This window comes from Euprymna scolopes, chromosome 25, assembly GCF_053919585.1.
Source record: "Euprymna scolopes isolate OS-2025 chromosome 25, ASM5391958v1, whole genome shotgun sequence".
In the NCBI taxonomy this organism is placed as follows: domain Eukaryota; kingdom Metazoa; phylum Mollusca; class Cephalopoda; order Sepiida; family Sepiolidae; genus Euprymna; species Euprymna scolopes.
The window spans coordinates 48,778,404-48,803,105 of NC_136506.1; the positions used below are offsets into that span (position 1 = coordinate 48,778,404).

The 24,702-nt window shown below is 33.9% G+C and overlaps 1 protein-coding gene across 2 annotated transcripts in view; it reads left to right on the forward strand.

Annotated features, from left to right (window-relative positions):
* LOC145247341 (calpain-5-like) overlaps nucleotides 1-13,029 on the forward strand; it is a 169,890-nt gene extending 156,861 nt beyond the window's left edge. For both annotated transcript variants that reach the window (XM_080109004.1, XM_080109005.1), the window contains 4 exons: nucleotides 65-264; nucleotides 2,081-2,196; nucleotides 6,346-6,479; nucleotides 12,683-13,029. In XM_080109004.1, coding sequence (XP_079965130.1) covers nucleotides 65-264; nucleotides 2,081-2,196; nucleotides 6,346-6,479; nucleotides 12,683-12,886 — 654 coding nt within the window. In that variant the 3' untranslated portion in view covers nucleotides 12,887-13,029. The remainder of the gene's footprint in view (nucleotides 1-64; nucleotides 265-2,080; nucleotides 2,197-6,345; nucleotides 6,480-12,682) is intronic.
* Nucleotides 13,030-24,702: the final 11,673 nt, after the last annotated feature.

Here is a 24,702-nt window from a genome sequence, read left to right on the forward strand (position 1 = left end):
AGGGTTAATTTCAAATATTGTTAACTAAAACCTTATGAAATACCTTTCACTTTTATAATTGCAGACTGACATGAATAGAAAATACAGAGTTCATGATAAGTTTTATGACAAAGTTCACTCTGGCCCGTTTTCCAATGCCCGAAGTGTTTTTGCTCGAGTTCCTTTAACCAAAGGACGATACTGTATAATTCCATCAACATATGATCCAATGGTTCTGGGAAAATACATTCTTCGGATGTACAGCATTAGTGACATCAAATTAAAGTAAGTTTTAGTTTAGAATTTATATTTATAACATATTTATGACGGCAATTGTGTTAATAGGCAAGTGTGAGTCACAAGCTTGTTACACAATTCGATTGTTACAAATGCTTTTGCTTGTGTGATTACTGATTAAGTCACAAACCATTCTGGGTTGGAAAGTGCTAGCTTCATATAACCAGAGTTCTTTCTTTCTGGCTCCAAACATAGGCTCAGTTTTAAGTTTAAATGACCTTGGCTCCTGATCAAGAATATTGCAATCGAGTAAAATTTCTGAGGCCTTCCAGTTGTTATATAGGAGATGTTCACCTATGCCTCAAAGAGACTCGAACCTCATCTAAGGATGGCAGTGTTGATCGTCTTTCAGTTCAATTTCATTTGAAGTATATTTGTTAATAAAATTGGAAAGAAAATTGTCCGCAAATAAAACATTCACTAGTTTATTAGTTCATGTTCTCCAGAAAATCAATCCCAGTGAGTTGCGGTTGTTTTACGTAACCAAAAAAAAAAAAAGAGAATTCGGTTTTGACACAAGCTACTGGATGAAATGTCCGTTACTGACGAAATCAGAAAGGGTAAGCCAACCAGAAAACGGAAGTCATCTACCCACGATGTCATCCTCTGTTTACACAATTCAAGCTCCTTCTTCCTTACATTATCCAACATGATTATTATTACACGTTGATCAACTGTTTTAACATTTTGCAGATTTGAGTGCCTCCAATACGTTATGACAATTTTTAATTCATAACGCATAATAAGTTCCCGAATGAAATTATCTTTTATGTTTGGCTTTCAAACTAAGCATGAAGCCATGCACTAAGTAAACCAATATCAACCATGCACTAAGTAAACCAATATCACTATAAAACGAAAAAGTATCTAAATATTGCAAAACTATTGACTCGCTCATATATATATATATATATATATATATATATATATATATATATATATATATATATATATATATGGACACATATACTAAATGAAATTTTTAATCCATTTCTCAAAATTTGCATTAATTCTACATTAACTGACATCTCTGCTACAGGATTATTTCTACTTGGAGCATATTATGACCCAAGATGGTGTAGAAAATTTTACAAACAGCTGCCTCCAACAACAAGTTCTCATATTTGAACATTTAACTCAATGCATTAGTTATTCAAAGACTGTTTTGCTGTATCACAATTCTCTAGTTTGGCTAGACAAGTGGCTCAAACGAGGCTCAAAACTCAACACTTTAGATGAGTTGATGCATCTAACAACTTTTAACAACTTCTAAAAATTTAGCAAAATCTCAATGATAAACATTAGACTGAGAGCTCCAATTTTTTTACTTTACACAATAATCAATGCATTATAAGCTGGTGGCAATTAGTGATTTCACTTATCAAAGAGCTCAGGCCAATAAGAGGGAGCATATATAGATATTATTAAAAGTTTTAATTGTACTACTGATTAAAAAAGAAACACAAATAAATAATAAAAATCGCATCTATAATAATCTAATTGTTTAGATTTCAGCAGTTGCATTCCAATATTCCGCAACTAAGATTCTAGTCGACTAATAAAAGCGCCATAAAAATAATATCTCAAGCTGGTGGGAGCGTTCCATATTTAAGGAAGTTATACTGCATGAAATATAATAATACGCAATAAGAAAATGAAATACTGACAATCAAGGCTGAAAAATGTATCGAATTATCGATTAAAAATCTTGGTATAACGGCATATATTTTGATGCTTTTTCAACCAGATTAATCCAAATATGCTACTGTTAGCATTCATAAAATGTTATCTTTTTGATATGTAGAGCTGTTGAGAAAGATGGACCAAAACCTCCAGGCTGTCTTGGGCCGAAATTTAATGCAGTCACTGCTGTAACTGTTTACCGAGGTGAAGGTATTTTAAATGCGGACCAAAAGGAAGGTAAGTCATTTGACCATAAGATTTTTGTATGTAAAACCAAATAAAGATCCCTGGCGCAGTGGTTAGAGAACTTGCAATATCCTGCAACGACCCATGACACAGTGGTTAAAGTACTTGAAAAAAATCAATTGTAAAAAGTGATATTCTACTGAAGGTTGAAGGTTCAATCCCTAGTGTGGGCGACCAAAAAATACAATTGCGAATTACTTTGGACCTCACTCCAATCATGGCTGATGGAACAAAAGCATGCTACCCCGTGAAGTAAATAAAGGGTTCCGCTCGAAATTCCGTCCAAATCCCCAGTTCAACGGAAACATCCCAGATACACCTAAAGAAGGTCTAAGGTTGCATCGGCCGAAACGTTGTAAAAATCACACATAAGATGAGAACAGTAGTCCGGTAAATCCAAATAATATGAATTTTTGCCAATCTTCTCATCTTTTCCCATTTTTTATCTCATATGTATCGATATAAATTATAGTTATTCACAACACGTGTTTCATCATCTCTACAACTCATTATTGTATCTAGTAGGGGCGCAGATAACCGGCCTTATCGATCACTTTACTGATTAATCAATAATCGGCCATTTAATTACTTTTCTCTTTCCAATTAAATTCAAACGATTTCATCAATGTCAAGTAAATCATCAGGTAACTTTGACATATTAATATTATTGGCATATTAATATTATTGACATATAAAAATTATTGACATATTAATATTATTGACATATTAAAATTATTGACATATTAAAATTATTATCAACATAATAATTTAACATTTGTTAAGTGTTTGGCTGCTATTATGGCTTTTAGCCTTTTTGCCTTTGAAATTGCAGCATACAAAGTACAAGTTCCAATTTTTAAATGAATATGATTAACAATTATTGACATATTAAAATTATTATTAACACAATAATTTAACATTTGTTAAGTGTTTGGCTGCTATTATGGCTTTTAGCCTTTTTGCCTTTGAAATTGCAGCATACAAAGTACATGTTCCAATGTTTAAATGAATATAATTAACAACTAGATTAGAAAAAAAATTACAAACTACAAATTCTTATGCTTAAGCTGAAGTTCTACTTCCACTAAAGCATGCTGCGGTGGTTATCTCTGCTCTGCACCTGCTGCTGCTGCTGCTCTATTTCCTCTTCTATTCTTGCTGCTTGTCTCCTCTGCTCTCATAGTTTTATCAGTATTTAAAGTTGAATACTCTTAAGTCGTGATGTAGAAACAGTTTCTCCATTCCTAGGAGCCTGTTCCTCATAGCTTCATACACATCATCTGTACTAAAGAGCCTCTCAGTCTTCACGGATGAAGATGGTACGCTTAAATATTTTCAAATCAGTGTGATAAGGCCTCTTGTATCTTTTGCTACTGCTGAAACGAATCATCACCTCTTGCAAGTAGTGATAAATGACCAATTTCTGTTGTGCTCTTATGGATAAGGGACTTACTCCTTTTGATATTGTGTTTCTTGTATTTCTGTTGTACTTGCAGTTGCAGTCTCCAGATTTAAGTCAGCCCCTACCTGCTCTACATTTGAATTTGTTACTGCAGGTTTATTTCAAGCTAATTCATCAAACCGGTTTTACTTTCACTTTGATCTTCTTGACCCTCACCAAAGCTTGAAGAATGTATTTAGATTCTGCTCCATTATCATGAGTAAAAAGTAAAAAAATGTAGAATTCAATTCTTTATGGTGCTTTCTTTTGAAATTTTTATTTGAATCTTGGATCTAGGAAAGTAGACATACACAAGTTTTTATCATTTAGTTAGGATGATAATCTTGTTTCCATTGATTCACTGAATTTTTCAACAGTGGTAAGAAGGATTCCACTAAAGTCAGAAATATCAGAATTAGATTTGACAACTTTGACAGAAATAATCCCAGAACTAAAATTGTACGTATCATCTTTGATATGATTGAAATTCTGTTACTTGTCTATTTGTTGATTTCTTCCAATCCCATTGGTAAATGTTTCAGTTAATTTGCTAATTGTTAAGAGACTATATTTCTGTTAGTTGTAATGATTGTCTTCACAGCCTGTTGGGAAAATAATGAATCATTTATTGACAGGTGCAATGTATGTACGAAGCATAATTGTGACTCAAAACCACATTCCCTGAAACCAGTCATCATATTACTGAATCCTGCAGGACTAAGAAAACTTTCTTGGAGATATTATATTCATCCAGAACATTGTGCAACTCTTTACTTACTCTTGCACCTCTGTGCATCAGGGAATAGAACAACTCTAAACAAAGTCCTTCACTATTCAAAGTTATTTGAAAGCCTTATGATTAAACTCAAGATTAATTACTAAAGATTAGTTTTGGCGATTCCTTGGAATTCTAAAATGGAATAACTATGGTTTGTTTCTATCACTTTGTACCTATTTAAACATATTTAGATAAACAAATATGTTGGACTCATACTACGGTAATTGAATAGTCTGTTTTATTTTTTTAAAAATCTGTTAAACTCGGAAAGAGAGCATTATTTGTAATAGCTGTCCAAATGTCTGTAGTAAAAAAAAAAAAAAAAATGCTATTAATTTTATCAAGAGACGATTGAATTATTCCTTTTATGGTACTTATACAGTTTAATCAAGACATTAAAAAAATGAAAATACCGAAAAAAGGTTATATTGTACGTATCCGTTTTGAACTGAAGATCTCCGAAAAAAAAAATTTAACTTAATTTGATTCAATAGTTTTTTGTTTTTTTTCAGCGGAAAAAAACGTTTTTTTTTTTACAGTGGAAAAACACGTTTTTATGAAAGCCCGTTGAAGGCAGATATCTTGGATTTTTTGTAAATTTTTGTTTGAATTTTATAAACACCACGGGGAGATAACTCCAGTTAAAGCGCCGACACCCCCTCCCCATCTTTAATACTAGCTTTTCTTCAAACCTTTTGCTCGATATCATAACAAATTGTTTTTTCGCTGTAAAAAAAAAAACTATTTGATGAAATTAAGTGAAATTTTTTTTTCGGAGAACTTCATTCCATAATGGATACGAACAATTTAAACTTTTTTTTTAGATATTTTCATTTTTTTATGTCTTGATTAAACTGTACAAGTACCCTTTTTACTTTTGTAAATATATCTGAAATTATTTTTTCAGTGAAGTACATTTTTATGAAATACTGTAATTTTAGACAAAGTTTTACAATAGGCCTATTAAATCTAATGTCAGATGTTATAAAATATGGTTGAATATTAACAGCAATCATTTATGCTATGAGATAATGGATCTCTTGTGACCTGTCCTCATTGATGTAAAATTTTCTTTTTGGCCAATATTGATTCTATAGTACTTTGGTGTCTCGCCGGAGGCTCTTAGTTACTCCTACTTGTTCAGGGAATATCTGTCCCTGAACATTTATTGTGTTTCCTCCTCTTATTGGCAACTTGTGCTGCTACTGAATAAACTTTTCTAAGATGGTTTAGCATATTAGTTGTCAGAAAGTTTTTGCTGATTGCCATCCTTTGATATGATGGTTTGACCTAACTTGCAGATATATGTATTCTTGAGATTGACATCAAAATACTTCCAGCAAAAACTGGTTGCCATAATAGTTGAGTGTTGTTGTTTTTAATATTTAGTTAAATTTTTTACATATTTAAATTACTTATATCTGATATCTAATTATTTGCATGAATTTTTACCGGCAAACACAAAACGGGGTTAACAATATAATCAAATTGATATTTGTACCATTTCTGATAACCAAATTTATTCATAAATCAGCATTATAAAACCTGGTAATTGGTAATCAACCAAATTGCTTATCAGTGCATCCATAGTATTTAGTAACAGTCGAAAACAGGACTTCAGTTATTAGCGTGTGGTTTTGTACAATTGAAATTACTAGTGGGAGAAATTGCCTTTAAATAAAATTAAAGCAGGAATTCTTGCTACAATGCTTAAAATTAGTTTTGGCGATTCCTTGGAATTCTAAAATGGAATAACTATGGTTTGTTTTTACCACTTTGTACCTATTTAAACATATTTAGATAAACAAATATGTTGGACTCATACTACAGTAATTGAATAGTCTGTTTTATTTTTTAAAAATCTGTATATTCTTTATTGTAATGAAGATAATCTGATATTTATTTGCTATTGTCATTGTAGGTGATTTCTATTGCATCGTCAATTGCGAAGGTAGCAAACAAAGGACGTGCACGATAAAAAATACATCTGACCCCGAATGGAAAGACCGAGCTACATTCTTTCGTAAGAAACCAGAAAAGGACATATTAATTGAGGTAAGTCAACTTACCTTACATACCAGAAGATTGAATGTGCTTATCCTATGCAGTACCTCCACCATTACACCAAAAGGAAAAGGTAAAAGCATGGCACTATCCGGTTGACAAGAAAGTTATTACGGTTTTTATCTTTTCAATTCAGGTGAATATACCTCACTCAAATAAAACTTTATTGATCAAAATAAGCACCACCAGAATTAACAAACTTTTGCCAATGCAAAACAACTTTATTTATGCTAGCAATCTAAAAATTTTGTTCTGATGTCGATTAAGTCACTGAAGGTGTTTTTGATATCGCTTAGGTTTTTGAAGCATTTCTCATGCAGAAAGTTGTCAAGATGCTTAATAAGTGGTTTTCAGTTGGTGAGAAATCTGGGGAGTATAGCGGATGAGGCAGAGTTTTATAGCCCAATTTATTCAACTTCTATAGATTTGGTTTAGCAATGTGCGATCGGGCATTGTCACATTGTCGTAGAGGAGAAATGGCCCTTTTCTGTTGACTAATGCTGGGTGTTGTTGTCAAAGTTTCTGACGCATTTCATCTATTTGTTGACAGTACTTCACTGTAATGGTTTCGCCTGCATAAAAAAAAAATAATGGATGAGAGTGGTCATAGACCACTAAATCTTTTGGGGCATCTGTCTCTGGGAAATAGTCTGTTCATCCTTCAACTAACATTCACGTTTCTGGAGACTTCAATGTTCATAATGTGGAATGGTTAGCCCACTCAAACAAGACAGATGATGAGGAGAGGTTCTGTCATGATTTCTCCATTGCTTATGACCTAACTCAGATTGTTAACAAACTCAACCATGTGCCCGACACTGAGGGTCAGTATGCACATCTCCTAGACCTTTTTCTCACAACTTGCCCTGAGCTATGTTCATCCTCCGTTCTGTCTCCACTGGGATCTTCTGACCATTCGGTTGTATCAGTTAAAGTAAAAATGAAATATAATAAGTCCTCGGACGTACCTCTCCATAGTACAGTATATTGATACGCTATGGCTGGCTGGGATAGCTTCCATACGTTTATATTAGATCTACCTCTGCAATCCATGTTTAAAAAGAATGTGTCCTCTATAGTATTAGACCTGATAGAATGGTTAATTGTAGGTATAGACCATTTCATACCCTTCAAAAAATTCCAGCAAAAATCTAACAGCCAGCCGTGGTTCTCTCTAGAATGTGCTGTTACCATTGCACAAAGAAATCACTTTTTCCATTGCTTCCAATGTAATAGATGTACTGAGAGAAAAGCCGCTTTCAGGACTATTAGCAACCATTGTAAAAGAGTAATAAAGAACACAAGAGAGTTGTATGCTTAGTCCAAAGTAACTGAGCAGTACTTTGGTTCCCAACAGTTTTAGCAAATAGCAAACAGGGACATCATCAATGGATGTGAGGTAATCTTGTCAGCATCGGACAAAGCCATACTCTTTGCCAAGAACTTTGCAGCTAATTCTACCTTATGCGATCAAGGCCGCTAACCCCCTCATATTTCTCCCTGTATCTGATAACATGCTATGCGGCATAAAAATATCTATGCATACTGTTGCCAATCTAGTCAAAAATCTTGATTTCAGTAAAGCAACTGGCCCTGACGGCATTTCAATTATAGTGCTGAAAAAGATCCAACCAGAACTAGCTCACATACTTACAGAGCTGTTTAAGCATTGTCTTAAGGTGAATCGTTTCCCAACACCCTGGAAAATCTCATCAGTATGCCCTGTATTTAAGAATTCAGGTGATCAGTTATCTCCCTCTCAGTACAGACCAATAAGTCTCCTGTGTGTCACGTGCTACCATCTGTGTTAAATAGAGAAGTAGTCAACCACTTCAGCAAAAAAAACCTCCTTAGTGACATGCAATATAGTTTCCATTCTGCTAAATTTACAGCAGATGTGCTAACGGTTATATATCATAGAATTAGTGAATCTCTCAACAGAGGTTTCCTTTCTAGAGCAATTGCTATATACATATCAAAGGAGTTTGATAGGGTATGGTATAAAGGTTCACTCTACAAAATCTCCAGACACAATATAACTGGAAATGTCTTTTCAATTATTAAATCATTTCTGTCAGATAGGTTCATAAGAGTAGTGGTTGATAGGCAGAAATCAGAAACTCACAGTATTAATGCTAGAGTTCCTCAGGGTTTACCCTAGGCCCAACTCTCTTCCTGATCTACATCAATGATCTTCGAAATCACATGCTATTTGTGGACATTTATGCTGACAACACTACTACCTATGGTAACACTTCCAAGGCTGTAAATGACAAGTTCTTTCTGATTCTCTTGATCACATGGTACAATGGGGAAAGAGGTGGCTGGTTATTTTTAATGCATCAAGAACCAAGCTTCTATCCTTATATCATCAACGCTCTGATCCCTGTCTAGCATCAATTGAAATGAGTGGCTCTCATCTTGGGGAGGCTCCATGTTTTAACAAGCTTCTGGGTCTTAAATGGAGCACCTACATAAAATAGCAAAGAAAATGGGACCATTCTACTGCTTTAATAGATATCTCACTGCTGATGCAATTCTCTATCTATATAAGAACCAAATACGTCCAAGGATGGAGTACTGTTGCCACATCTGGGCAGGAGCTGCTAGAAATAACTTATCCTGTATTGACAGAGTTTAAAATAGACTTTGTAGCCTAGTGAGAGATGCCTTTTTCTCTTCCTTAAAACCTTTTTCCCACAGAAGAGACATTGCGAGCCTTTTTCTGCTTTATCATTATTTTCATGGCAAGTGCTCGTCTGGGCTCCAATCTATAGTCCCACCTCGCCAAACTTTCACAAAAAGTACTCGTCTAGCTGAAATCACTATCAATAATTTCCCCCACTCTTTATCTGTGCCCAAACCTAACGTAGATTCCATGAATAAAGTTTCTTTATTAGTACTGCATGCCTATGGAATTGTCTTTCGTTTTTCAGCTGACTACAATATGGTTGTCTTAAAGTCCAACATAAACAAGTTCTTGATGAGCTGTCCTCTTAAGTAATTCAATTTACCACATTTTCACTACTAACAAGTATCATGATATTGTCGCATTGACTACTGTACACTCATTAACCCTTATCCTTATATCCTTATAAGTGGCCTCCGGGCTTTGATAAGTGGTGGCACCTTTGTAAAAAAAAAAAAAATTAAATAAAAAAAAGTGTCGTTGAGCTTTTTCAGCATCTAACCACTAAGCTGATTTCAATGTTCACAACTTTGAATGGCTATTCCACTCAAACAAGACAAATTACAAAGGGCGGTTCTGTCATGATTTCACCCTTGCCTATAATCTTACCCAGATTGTTGACGAATCCATTTCCTGATGCTGATGGATCTTTTCTGACCATCTATCCCAAATTGTGCTCAACCTCCATTCAGTCTCTGCTAACATTCTCTAATCAAACAGTTGTCTCAATTAAACTTTAAAAAAGTGTAACAAGACCTCAAATCCCATTCTCTATTGCACTGTGTATCGCTACTCTATGGCTGACTGTGACAGTTTCTGTACGTTCAGTCCTGGATATGACCTTAAACTATATCCAGTGGTGAGGCCCCAGCTTGCGGGCTTTGGGGAGTGTGGGGCCACCCTTTAATTGCCATTGCTTCCAGGTCCACTCTGACCCGGAGTGGTAGTACCTGTTAGGGTGCCAACTATGGGTTAAATAGAAACCGACTTGAAAACAACAAATATATTCTATTAATAAATTTTTCTTCAAAATCTTTGGATTCGGCATTAAATAACCTGAAAAGGGTTGATATGCCATAAAACAACCAACCAACCAACCAAAATCTGTTCGTTCATATCAAAAATACCACTAAGCTCCATGTTCAAAAATGTCATGTCCTCTATAGTATCTGACTTGACAGATTGGCTAACTGACTTCTAAAACGTTTTCATCAAAACTAAATAACCAACCCTGATACACCCTTGCCTTGTACATAAAAATCATTATTTATTTGCTTTAAGCAAAACAAATGTTTAGAAACTGCTATCAACCACTTCAAAAGGATTATAGAAAAAGCAAGAGAGCCTTTGCCCAAACTGTCAAGTCTAAAGTAGCTGAGCAGAGGCTAGGTTCCCATGAGTTGTGGCGCAAAAGTGTTCTAAACAGGTTAGTATTGTCCATCCCAACCATCATTAACGGCCTGAGGTGATTACATCAGCATCTGGCAAAAGCAAACTCTTTGCTAAAAACTTTGCATCAAACTTCACCCTGTGTGATAATAGCTGCCTACTCCTGAATTTCCTCTCAGGACTGAAAATATTCTGAGCAACATTCATATATCCATCCGTGACATTTTCAGACTTATCAAGTACCTTAATTCCAGCAAAGCAACTGGCCCTGATAATATACAAATTATAGTGCTAAAAAAAAAAAAAAAAAAAAAAAAAAAACTGCAACCAGAACTAGCTCCTATACTAACAAAGATGCTTAAACATTGTTTTAAGGAGAGATGCTTCCTAACACCTTGAAAAACCACAATGGTCTGCCCAGTATTTAAAAATATGGGGATCAATCTTTTGCATCTCAGTCAAGACCAATCAATTTCTATGCATCATGAGTAATTTGCTGGAGTTTGTGATAAATAGAGAAGTTGTCAATAACCTCAGCAAAAATAATCCATTCAGTGGCAAGCAATATGGTTTCCATTCTGAGGGATTAACGGCTGATGTGCTGACGGTAATATGCAGGATCGGTAGATCTATTGACATAGAGCTTAAGATATTTGATAGTGTTTGCCACAAAGGTCTACTTCACACGATTTGCAGATTGGAATTGCTGGAAATGTGCCGTCAACTATCAAACCTTTCTCCGTGATAGGTTTATTAAGGAAATCATTGATAAGTAGAAATTCGAAACTGGCAGTATTAATGCTGGCATGACTCGGGGATCCATCCTAGGCTCAACTCTCTTTCTGATCTTCATCAACGATCTACCAAATCATATTCTATGATCATTCATCGGCATTTTTGCAGACAATACTACCATCTATGGCAACATTTCAAAGGACAGACAACAAAGACCAGACCTGGAGCATGTGGTACTGGAGTAAAAAAAAAATGGCTAATTAATTTTAATGCATCCAAAACCAAACTTGTATCTTTTCACCACCACTGTATTTCCACTTGATCTCAGCTGAAATGAATGGCTCTCATCTGGAGGAAGCTTCAACAAACTTCTAGGATTGATCTTCACTCCTGACCTTAAATCGAAAACCTACATCAAATCCATTGCGAAAATCACTGAGGAAATGGTTTGATCATGACTGCTCCAGAAAGTTTCTCACTCCTGATGCAGTCCTCTACCTTTACTAGAGTCAAATACATCCTAAGATGAAGTACTATTACCACACCTGGGGTAGAGCTCCTAAGAGTACCTTTCTTACCATGACAGGGCACAAAACTATCTTTGAAATTTAGTGGACGAGGACGTTTTCGCCTCACTATATATTGTATCTCACAGAGGAGATGTTGTGAGTTTGTCTCTGCTCTGCCGTTACTTCTATGGTAAATGCTTGACTGACCTTCAATCCATATTTTCTCCCCGTAAAACTTTCACAACGAACACTCATCTAGCTACAACAACTGTCAACAACTTCTCCCACTCTCTATCTGTGCCTAAAACTAAAAAAATTCCACGAGCAGAGTTTCTTTCTTAGAACTGTTCATCTGTGGAACACAATACAGTGTGGCTGTTTCCCGACTGACTAAAGTATGGTCGTCTTCAAGTCTAATGTGAATAAATTCTTAAGCCCTCCTTTTAAATGATCTTGCCCTACTTAAGTTCCACTATTACTGGTCATACTGTCTCACCAGCTTTCTGAAACTCAACATTTATCCTGGAGTGGTTTTTGGGTCTTGATAAATGGTGATCCCCCAAGTAAAAAAAAAAAAAGAAGAAAAAAGGTGTCTTATTTCTTTTTAGTTTTATTCTTTCTATTTTTGTTTCTCATTTTATCCATCTTACTTATTCCTCATTTGTTTGTTCCGTTCTTTATGTGCTTTTCTACCTCCTCTTCTCTTTGACCGTTTCTTTGCTTTTTTTACTTTCTGTCATCTTCTGCTCTCTTTTTCTATCTTCATTTGTTTTTCTCTCTCTTTAATCTGCCATCCTCTCCACATCTCCTCTTCCTATACCTTTATTGGGAACCCTTACTAATATATTAATTTTTTTTCTCTCATTTTCTAGGTATGGGACCAGAATATCCTCCGGGACGAATACCTTGGTTCAGTCACTGTTTCAATGGCTGCTTCAAAATGGAGCCAGTATACATCAAAAGCCAATATTGTCCGTTATAACATTGTGAACGATAATAAAGATACTCAAGCTAAATCCCAAAGCGGCTATCTTTGGCTCAACATTCAGCACAGTGAAGATCTCAGCTCACTTTAAACAGAAAACTTGCAGGAAATCATTTTACAAAAACAACATATTTTAACACATATAATCCATTCTTTGCTCAACGTTCACATTGAAAGTTTTTATATGAATTAAAAGGATTTCAATCTATTGAATAAAAGTGTTCATATCTCAAATGTTTTGAGGTTTTGCTTTAAATAAGGAATTTCACATTGTCCAAAACTCATCAAAGTTATTTGATGAAACAATGTAGCAGATGGATTTTCCTAAGAATGACACATGCACTTCTGTTTGATGTCTACCTCTCCCTTTTCTACCTTTTTATCTAGACATGATCGTCATCATCTTTCTACCTCTCCCTCATTCTTTATTCGCGACTCTTTTTTTTTTCAAGTTTTTCTTTAATTTCATCATCTTTCTTTCCTTATCTCATTTCTTTTTCCTCTTTCTCGATCACTTTTCAGCTTTTCCATTTCTCTTTCCAGCTTCTTCTAACCTTGTTCCTTTCTTTCTCGCTTTTTCAAAACTGCTGATGACTGTATACATTTAACACAGCACACAGTGTCTACGGTCAAATGTATGCCAACATGTAAAACAGAACTTAAACTGACGCTGCTAATGATGATGATGATGATGATGATGACAGTCAATCCCATTGTCATCTTGGAATAAACCAAAGAAGCGCATACTTTGTCCAACATTACAGCCAGAACGGAAAAACAGATGAAAGCGTCAGAGATTTCTTGTACACATATGATTGATAAAAATTTCTTGTACACCTATGATTGATAAAAATTTCTTGTACACATATGATTGATAAAAATCGAACTTTTGCCCATTGAACAACACATGACTCGAGGAATTCATTGAACATTTTTAAGTATTGTACCTTACTACTTGTTTTACAACAGAATATTGACAATCGACTTTCTAAAATACATATTTATATCCAGTTTTATATACATTTTATAAAGTAAACTTTGGAATTCATTTCCAAAAATGGATCACAATATCCTCCAAGTTTATAGTTTTGTTTATAAACACCAATTTAAGTTTATAGTTTTGTTTATAAACACCAATTTAAGTTTATAGTTTTGTTTATAAACACCAATTTAAGTTTATAGTTTTGTTTATAAACACCAATTTAAGTTTATAGTTTTGTTTATAAACACTAATTTAAGTTGGTGTAAAAAAAAAAAATGAGAAAAAGAAACATGTGCAATCGCCAGAGGACATAAACAAAGGAATACCCTTAATCATAAACAGACACAGACATATATAAATATTATATATATATAAATGTGTATATATATATATATATATATATATATATATATGATATAGTCATGCATATGTGTTTCACCTTTTTCAGACTCATCAGTGTGGCTAGATGCAATGAATACATGAACACTGCGATTTGAACCCTTGATCTTAGTTATTACATATAATGTCATCTCGATCCTCTAGCCCTTTGAGCCAACTTATCTTCTGCTGAAGAAATATCCCTGACACAAATGTTTTATGATTATTAGTTTACAGTTTACAATACTGCTATCATAGAGGATGAAGTTCATTTTATGGAAGATTATTGCTTTATGATATATATGTTTCATATATATATATGATAATACATTAAATGTTTTTATTTCAGTATTTGCTTTAACAGTGTGCAGCCACATAGCAGTATAAAATATGCTTATTACAAGTAAGTTAAACAAAAACGGTTGTGGTTCATATTTAAGTTCAGATAATGATTAGATACTAAAAATTACAGTTTCATTTTAAGTTCTGGTATAAGGATCAGGATTTGATTCCACTAATAGAGTGGCCATTACAATAGATTATTTTTCAGGCCTTCAGGCTTGAATCATCTCCGTTCTCTGTTTAGTGAATCTTTCTTTACTGAGGCAATTTATATTGTTCCCATCCAGAGTATCCCTTATTGGGGAGCTGGATTTACCTAACATTAAAAAAACAACCTTGCTCTTGTGGGAAGGCAATTAACTAGGAACTATATCTACAATGTTTTACATTATTAAAAGGAAAAAAAATCCAATGACCAATTGGACATATGCACATATCTTTTACTGTCCTGCTCCTTTGGAAAAACATTTGTCCCATTTTCTCCTTCATCCTAAAAGAATGTGTTAGAAATGGCCTTTCTATATCAAACAATATTTTTTTTTTAATAAATTCATAAAAATTTTGGGTTTATTTCTAATCACGTTTAGTCTGGAATATTGTTGAGGAAAATGTACATACAGGAGTTAGGAAATAGAAGGGGAGTCATGCTGGAAATATTGTATATTAAAACTTATTTAAAATTCATTCATATTGAAGAAATGGAGAGTACCAAGGAAATATGGACTTACATAAGAAGCAATTGAAAAACTGATTAGTTTATGGACAACAAAATAACATTTTGCTATGACGATTGCAATAACACACAATTGGAGCAGAATTGTCTGTCAATGGAAAAAAACTTTTGAAAAACAAAAAGATAAAATGAGCAAAAGAATAATATTAAAAGAACAGGAAGCATTTTATAACATTGAATTTATTATCGAATTGCAATTAAAATTCTTTTGTTGCACTCTGTGTTATCGTGTTCACCATTATGAGTTGGTTTTATTTACTGCAAAAGCTTTATAAATGTGAACTTACATTTGGATTTTGTTAAGTCTAATTTTTTTTTATTTAGCCCTCTTATCTGAGAAGTTCTACAGAAGTTTCTTTGTCGAACATGCATCTTCTTGTCTTTTTAATGATTGCAAATAAAATATCCACAATTCTTCTTTTGCCCACAATGTTTCATGTTATTTCCATTGGAATAAATCTATTTAAAATCATTAAATTCAAAGGCTTTAAAATTTGTTTTCATTTCAAATAAAGAAGTACGTGATTAGCCTAGTGGATATCATCACCAATTATGGAATCAGTTATGTCGTATTCATATCGAATCAATCTATTATGCTCAAAATATACTGAAAATACATTAGGCATGTTTATTTAAAAGTTTGTAAGACTGAAGTGTAATAATTTTAAAAAGAAAACAGATGCTACACTGCAACCATGCCATCATGAAAAAACACTAATATTGTTAGGAAAGGTATGAACCTACAATTTACCCGACAGCAATGGGTAAAATAGTAAGTTGTGTTCAAGTAATCATATGCAACTTTTCTGTAGTAAATCTATCGTATTAAAACTAAATTAATCAACGTTTGTTTCCCTATGCCATTGTTTCCTATATATTTTAATTACATAAAATACTTGTTAAGATATTCCTTAGATTTAGAAAAATTCATTCTAATTGTTATAATTAGCCAAAATTTGCATTTGACTTAATTTATTAGAAATGAAATAGAAACAATGGTTTCATATTTAATAAAAACAAATTTTGTAGAAAGACAAAAGTTAAAAATGACTTTCTTGCTTCCATGGATATTTTTCATGTAACAGGACGACATATACTTATACATTGAACTGATTGAACAAACATGACACTTCCAACACTATAAACACAAAATTGCCATTTGGGAACAGGCTATAAAGTTTATTTTGTAAGTTACTTTCATCTCGCTGACACTGAAAGGAAAGCATTTCTCTGTGAAACATAACTTCTTTTTGTGTTTCTTCGTTTTATTTCCATTTTCACAATTCTGTGCTTTTCCTCAGAGATTTACAACACTTCTCTTTTGGTTCTACATTCTTCTACTTGGTCCAAGCAAATGCCTCCACAACTGATGAACAAACTAACTCCAACTAGAAATCACCAGATGACCTGATAAACAGACTCTGGCAGACTCCTGCTTCTAACCTACTCTGGCAGACTCCTGCTTCTAACTCCAACTGTAACTAACTGATTCTCTTTCATGAATATATGATAAATCATTTTTTCATTAACTGATGTCACCTAATGAGGTCATTTATTGTTTATTGTTTTGTTAAACCGTATTTTATTATCCTAAACTAAACTTTGAACCACGTTTATTTTTCTACTGTAAATTTTAACCGGTATGTTTTATTGTTCTCTTGAATACATTTTTTTGTTTTTAAAAACATCCATTTCCATACATTCCTTTTGGTATCGAGATATTCACTCTTAAAAAAACACTTGCACCTCTACCCCATTCCAATCAGGTCATCTAGTGCTTTCTAGTAATCCAACATTCAACACAAGCAGTAATATTATTTAATTCACAGTTGAAAAGGAAGCGAGGAAGAGATTTTAGATGTCTTTATATGTAACTGATCTTTTCCTGATTCAAATAATTTAAGCCAAGCTAAATGGGTAACCAAATGGGCAATCTTTTGGTAGTTATACTAAACTACTAAAACTTATACCAAATTACTAAAACTATAATTAATCTAATCTTTTGCTATCTGCCACCATGCACACTTCACTTGTAGATGAATGTTTTAAGTTGTTTAGAGGAAGGATGACTAACTTGAATCAAAGTGAGCAATCAGGGTGCTGGACCTCACAATTTTATTGTATTGAAACATACTTATATTACTTAGAAGTAATCAAGTTAATGTAATTTCAGAATATATCTCATTATGGGAGTCTGTCAAAAAGCTTTGTGGAAGTTTGTGACATATTTCCATGCTATGGACATTCTGTACATATGCAGATCTTAAAATATTATTGTACTAAAAAATTTGAGGTGAAACGCAATAACGTAAGTACGAATCTCAAATCGTCATTTTAATCAGATTTTTTTTATGATTACTTTTTCTTGATCAACTATCGAGGTAGTCAACTTGGAAAAAATAATTGATTCATCTTTATACTAAGAGTGATATGTAAGCTGTGTCCTTACATCATCCCAATAAGCTTTATTTTTACAGAATATATGAATAGAAATCAGAAACAATTCTATTTTTCCCTTGAAAACCCAAGCTGGTTTATAGTTTGGCACAGTTTTCTTTGTTTATGGATTTCTGTCAATGTTTGGTCAAGTAACTTGACTTAAGTTCTGTCACAAGAAACATGAATCATAAACAAAATAAATATTTGGTTATTGGAGATAAGTACATGCCTGGTTATTTGCACATTTTCATGTTTGTTAATAGCAATTGATTTACAATCAAATCAAGTGAATATGTTATGGTCTTTCATTTGTTTCCCCGATTGAAAGATTGTGTCTTGCAAGAATGTAGTTTCTTGCTAGGAGTCTCATTGGCAATCACATGCAGCAAGTATTCTGACATTGCAACTAGAATAGTATAAAAACTCCAAGGCATTAGCCTTCATAAAGTGCAGAAAATTAATTATTTCATGGAATCTCTTGATATTTTTTTTTTTTTGTGAAAATGTAAGAATTATTCTGATGAGATGTTTACAATGTGTGACAATAAGTGACTTAAACAAGTTACGGTCCAAAACAGATTATGACCGTGCTGCATGACCTTGTTTCTCAATATTAAGTTTGAAATAGAAAAATGAAAAAGAATCATTTTATTTGAATTTGATACGATTACAGGTTTACTTCTTTTCCTTTTTTTAAAATAATAATAATGCTACCTCAGTTTTGGTTTCATGTTTTTTGTATCAAATATTTTATCATTTGTAAAATTTTTTTTTTTTTTTTTTTGACAAAGGAATCACCACTTATTAAGGTCCAGAGGCCACTCAAGGATAAGGGTTAATAAGTGAACAGTAGTTAATGGGACAATATTATAGTAATTGTTAGTAGTGTCAATTTGATAAATTGGATTACTTAAGAGGAATCGCTCAAGAACTTGTTTACATTGGACTTGAAGACCATATTATAGTCAGCTGGAAAGTAGGCAAACAGAAGACAGTTCCACAGATGTGCAGTTCTAAGGAAGAAACTTTGTTCATGGAATCTACGTCTAGGTTTGAGCACTGAGAGGGAGAAATTATTGATAGTGTTTTCAGCTAAATGAATGTTTCTCATGAAAGTTTGGCGAAGGGGGACCATAGATTGGAACTCAGATGAGCACTTGCCATGAAAATAATAAAGCAGAGACAGGCTTGCAACATCTCTTCTGTAAGAAAGAGGTTGCAGGGAAGAGAAAAGGGCAACCCCTACCAGGCTACAGAGTCTATTTTAAACGTCAAGGCAGGATAAGTTCTTTCTAGCACCTCCTGTCCAGGTGTGGCAACAATACTTCATCCTTGGATGCACCTGACTCTTATATAGGTAGAGAATTGCATCAGCAGTGAGATATCTACTGGATCGATAGGATCCCACTATTTTTCCAGCGATCTTGGCAACGGATTTGATGTATGTGTTCCATTTCAGATCAGGAGTAAAGGTCAAGCCCAGGAGCTTGTCAAAACATGGAACTTTTCCAAGACGAGAGCTATCCATTTCAATTGATACCAGATGAGGATCAGAGCGTTGATGATGTAAAGATAGAAGCTTGGTTTTAGATGCATTAAAAGTAACCAGCCACTTCTTTCCCCATTGCATCACATGCTCAAGATTAAAGAGAACTTGGTTATTTACGGCCTTTGATGTGCTACCATAGATGGTAGTGTCATCAGCACAATATGATTTGGAAGATCATTGATGTAGATCAGGAAGAGAGTTGGATCCAGAATGAACTCCTGAGGCACTCCAGCGTTAATACTGTGAGCTTCTCATTTCTGCTCCTCAACCACTATTCTTATGAGCCTATCAGAGAGAAATGATTTAATAATTGAGAAGACATTTCCAACTATACTGCAGATGGAAATCTTGTGAAGTAGACCTTTATGCCATACCCTATCAAAGGCCTTTGATATGTCAAGAGCACTTGCCCTAGAAAGGAAGCCGCCATTGAGAGATTCACTAATCCTATGAGATATAACCGTAAGCACATCTGCTGTAGATCTAGCAGAACGGAAACCATATCGCATGTCACTAAGAAGTTTATTTTTGTTGAAGTGGTTGATTACTTGTCTATTTCACAATTTATTCAACGTTTAGGAATATTCATACTTATGTTTCCGTCATTTTCATTTTTGTATTCTCTGCAATGTCAACCACTGAGTCATTTAAAATTCTATTCCAATTTATGAATCGCAAAAAAACCCTTACGTATTCAATTTACTAAAGTGGGAATTCTCATACAGAGATTGGATTTTCAAATCTAGACATTTTGAATTTAAACATAAACAGAAATATAAATTTTTATATGTAGCAAAAAATTATTGACAGTATTTATGCAACATCATTTTGGTGAATAATTTCAAGCACAAAGTTAAAGCAATTATTTTGGATTCAATTTTAGTCACGAATAAAAATGACACATTATGAAAGATTCTGAGGCTTGAAATGGATATACTTTGGTCGATCCTTTCAAAACTGAGTCGTTCGAGTTGCAACTGCCAGGATACTTTGTGGAAACAGCTGGATTTTAGCCACTTGTACAAATGAAAAATCTACTTGTGGCTCACTGATCAAATTTCAACTTCAGAATAAAACTTATTAATATTCCGTTCAATTACAAATAAACAGAAAAAAGTAATTTCAATAAGTATCTAATGAATCATGTATTAGTTTTTAAATTTAAGTTGTGCAAGTATTTGATGTCTCATTGATAAATTCATAGAATTATGTCTATCAGATATCTATAGAGTATTCTAGTCATATTTGCTCTGGTGAATCTGTCACAATTAAGGATTTTTGATATGGTGACGGAACGAAGATGTAAGTTGATTGGCTCTACTCTTTCTTCTATGCACCTTATCTCTCACAGGCAGGATGTTGCTAGTCTCAGTCTTTTCTATAAATACTATTATGGCATGTGTTCTTCAGAATCGACCGATCCATTCTCTGCTTCTTTTGTTCTAGCTTGTTTGACTCATTGGTCTCCATCAATTTGCTGTGATACAGCTTCATATTCTAGTAACTTCTTTAAATAAAAAAACAACAACAAATACTTTAAGCAATGTGGCCATTTTTTTAGCATATATGAAATCCATTTTTTTTTTTTTAACAAATCTAAAAATTTTAAATTCTTTGTATGCTTTTAAACAAACTTTCCAAAAAAAAAAAAAAATAATAATTTACATTCTTTGTAGGAATCTTAATTAAATCTTAAAGAATAACAAGATGAGAACTCTGCTGTTGATACACTCAGATTCTATTTAACATGTTTGATACAACTTTGCATCTGCCAATGTGGATTTCTCAACAGCTTTTCATACAGCTACTTATTGGTCCCCCACCAAAAAGGAGGGTAGACCTGTGTGACGGGCCTACGAGAAAAAAAGTAAACAAACCCGTCGAGACGACACGTTGACAAGAGAGAGAGAGAGAGAGAGAGAGAGAGAGAGAGAGAGAGAGAGAACGTAGAGAACGAATATCAGCAGAAGAGGAGCAAGGGAGATAACTAAGAAAAAAAAGGAGAACAAAAAAACAGTCAGTTGCCGGGAAGATTGGAAATGGGATAGACATAGCGCACCACGTGCAAATTTAAAAAAAGGAGGAATCACCATTCTAACCCCATCAAGATAAAAAAAATAAAAAAAAGAAAGATGAATACGAACCTGGAAAACCTAAGGTAAATATAGGCATTTTATTTTAACGCAGAAGGCGATACGACAAATATGAAAAAAGGAATTTTTCATAGCGGGGGTTTTAATTACGTAAAAAAAAAAAAAAAAAAAAAGAGAGAGAGAGAAAGCAACCAATATGATTCTCGGAAGAGATCTAAAAAGTTTCGCAGATATGTCCTCGTTTCTATGTGGGTGCACTATGAACAAAAAAAAATAAAAAAAAAAATGATTGATTATTATTTCTACATCAGTATATTGAATTGACATTTTAGAATAAAAAAAAAATGATTGATTATTATTTCTACATCAGTATATTGAATTGACATTTTAGAATAAAAAAAAAATGATTGATTATTATTTCTACATCAGTATATTGAATTGACATTTTAGAATAAAAAAAAAATGATTGATTATTATTTCTACATCAGTATATTGAATTGACATTTTAAAATATAAAAAAAAAATGATTGATTATTATTTCTACATCAGTATATTGAATTGACATTTTAAAATATAAAAAAAAAATGATTGATTATTATTTCTACATCAGTATATTGAATTGACATTTTAAAATATAAAAAAAAATGATTGATTATTATTTCTACATCAGTATATTGAATTGACATTTTAAAATATAAAAAAAGAAAAGGAATCAAATTCCGAGTTAATGTGCGAATGATTGGTTATTATTTCAACAGATATATATTGAATTGGCATACATATATATAATGAGCAAATGTGACATTCCATTTTTTTTATTATAAAAAAAAAAACAACCAAGAGAATCTCCCCCTCCAGATATTTCTGTATTTAGTAATAAAAGAAGAGTCGCGTGTTGTGCACCCGTGATCTTTGGAATTGAAACATAATCCGCTGTTTGTTTTTTTTATTTTTCCTTTTTCTTCTCTTTGTTATTTGATGTATATAAAATATCACAAGGGAAACATTATCCCATCTAACCTCAGCGTGCTTTGGATTCTAGAAGGGAGAACCATAGCTTAGCGCATTCGCTGATCGGTCCTTCCCGAGTTCGTATGTATCAAGTACATACATACCCAGCAGCGAATGTCACATGGGGGCTCGTCCGGGATAAAAATATATATAGATATATATATAACATATATATTAAAAAAAAAACGAAGAACCTGACTACTGTCCTGGACAACCAGTCGTGCGAACAAATCACATAAAGGGGGCTCGATAGCCGGGTGATATATATGCGCCAGAGAAAACATTTTTTTTTGTTCAACAAAATTCTTGAAAAAGAAAAGAAAATAACTAAAATATAGAGAAAGAAAAAAATAGGCGGACAAATAAAAAAAAAAAGAAAAAAAAAAGAAAAATGGCTACAGGAAGAGTGGAGAAATTCCTAAATGAACCGTCTCTCAAAAAGCTTGAAGAAATGAAGAAAAGCGAGCTAATTGCAGTAGGAGAGAGGCTGGAATTAGAAACAAAAATGGCCATGAGAAAAAACAAAATTATTGGGATAATACTGGAGCACATGGTGGAGGAACAGATCTTCGCGCCTGAAACGCTAGATGAATGGCACAGTGACTATAGCGAATTATCAAGGGAACAACTAGAGTTAGAAAAATATAAAATTGAAGCAAAAGTGGAGTTGGAAAAAGCGAGGATGGAACAGGAAATTCGGATAAGAGAAATCAGGTTGGCTGAGGCAACAACAGAAACGAACCGAGACAGGTTTGATTTGGCGAAACAGATACGGTTAGTACCTAAATTTACAGAGGAAAGCGTAGACGAATACTTTTCACATTTTGAAAGTATGGCGGTCAACATGGAATGGCCACAAGAAAAGTGGACCACACTTATCCAGAGCACGTTAACAGGAAAAGCACGAAGAGCTTTTACAGCGTTATCGGCCGAAGAACGGGCAGATTATGAGACAGTGAAGCAAGTCATACTGAGCAGTTACGAACTAATACCAGAGGCGTATCGACAAAAATTCAGAACGATAAAGAAAAGCGAAACGCAGTCGTTCAGAGAGTTTGTCAAGAAAAAGGAACGAGCGATGAATAAATGGTATGATTCAAAAGGGGTGAACGGAGACCCAGAAAAAATCAAGCAGCTCATTCTGATCGAAGAAATTTTAAATGGATTACCTGATGACATGCGGATACACTTAAATGAAAAAGGAGCAAAATCAGGCAGTGAGCTGGCAACACTGGCTGACGAATATATAATATCCCGTCGGAAAGAAATAAATAAATTGCAAATAGTAAATCGGGCAAATGAACCGAAAGAAGTCACTATGCGAGGAGATAACTCAAGGAATGGCCGACCAACACAGCTACAGAGGATGAACCCACCCACGTGTTATAGATGTGGAAAAATAGGACATATATCAAGTCAATACAGATCAAATCGAGGAACCGAATAAGAAACAATGTGGGAACTAAGCCACAAGGAATAATTTCGTCAGTGCCAAAATACGATATATATAAACCTTTCATGAGAAAGGGAACGATAATAAGGAAAGATGGAAGAGAAATACTGATAAAATTATTGAGAGATACGGAGGCCGCGCAATCGGTGATTCTAAGAAAGATGGCGCCCCGAAACAGAATTATCAACCATGTGGTGATCAGAGGAGTAGGAGGATGTGATATGAAAATACCAGTGATAAAGATTAAGCTGAAGGCAGGGAAGATTACGAGAATAATAGAGGTGGGAATCATAGATGAACTTCCCATGAAAAACATAGATTTATTACTGGGGAATGATGTAAACATAGAAATAAACGAGATAGACGGATATGACCCCAAACGAAGTATAGGAGCATATAATCTGCGGAACAGAAAAGAAAAAACGAACAGAGAACGAGAAACGACGGCACATAAGGAAAGCAGAGAGGCAACGCCATTCTACCAAGTCGGTGACAGAGGACTCATAATGTTAAAGAAATCACGAGAGGAATTAAAAGAGGCTCAGATAAAGGATGCCAGCGTGAAAAAACTATTTGAGCAAGTAAACAAGCCCACAAGTGACCGGTATAAACAGCAATACATTATAGAAGAAGGAATATTAAAAAGGAAATACGACGGTCAAAAGTTACCGGGAAGTAGAAGGGATATGCGATGCCAAATTGTTTTACCAAGTGACTATAGGGGAGAAATGCTAAGGTTAGAACACGAGGCTCCACTAGCTGGGCACCTAGGTGTGAACAAGACCTACGAAAAATTAACCAGGCACTTTTACTGGCCCGGAATAAAAACAAGTGTAAAGGAAATCTGTAAATCTTGTAAAACGTGTCAAACGGCGGGGAAACCACAGTCTGGAATTCCCCCAGCACCACTTAAACCCATATCCATAA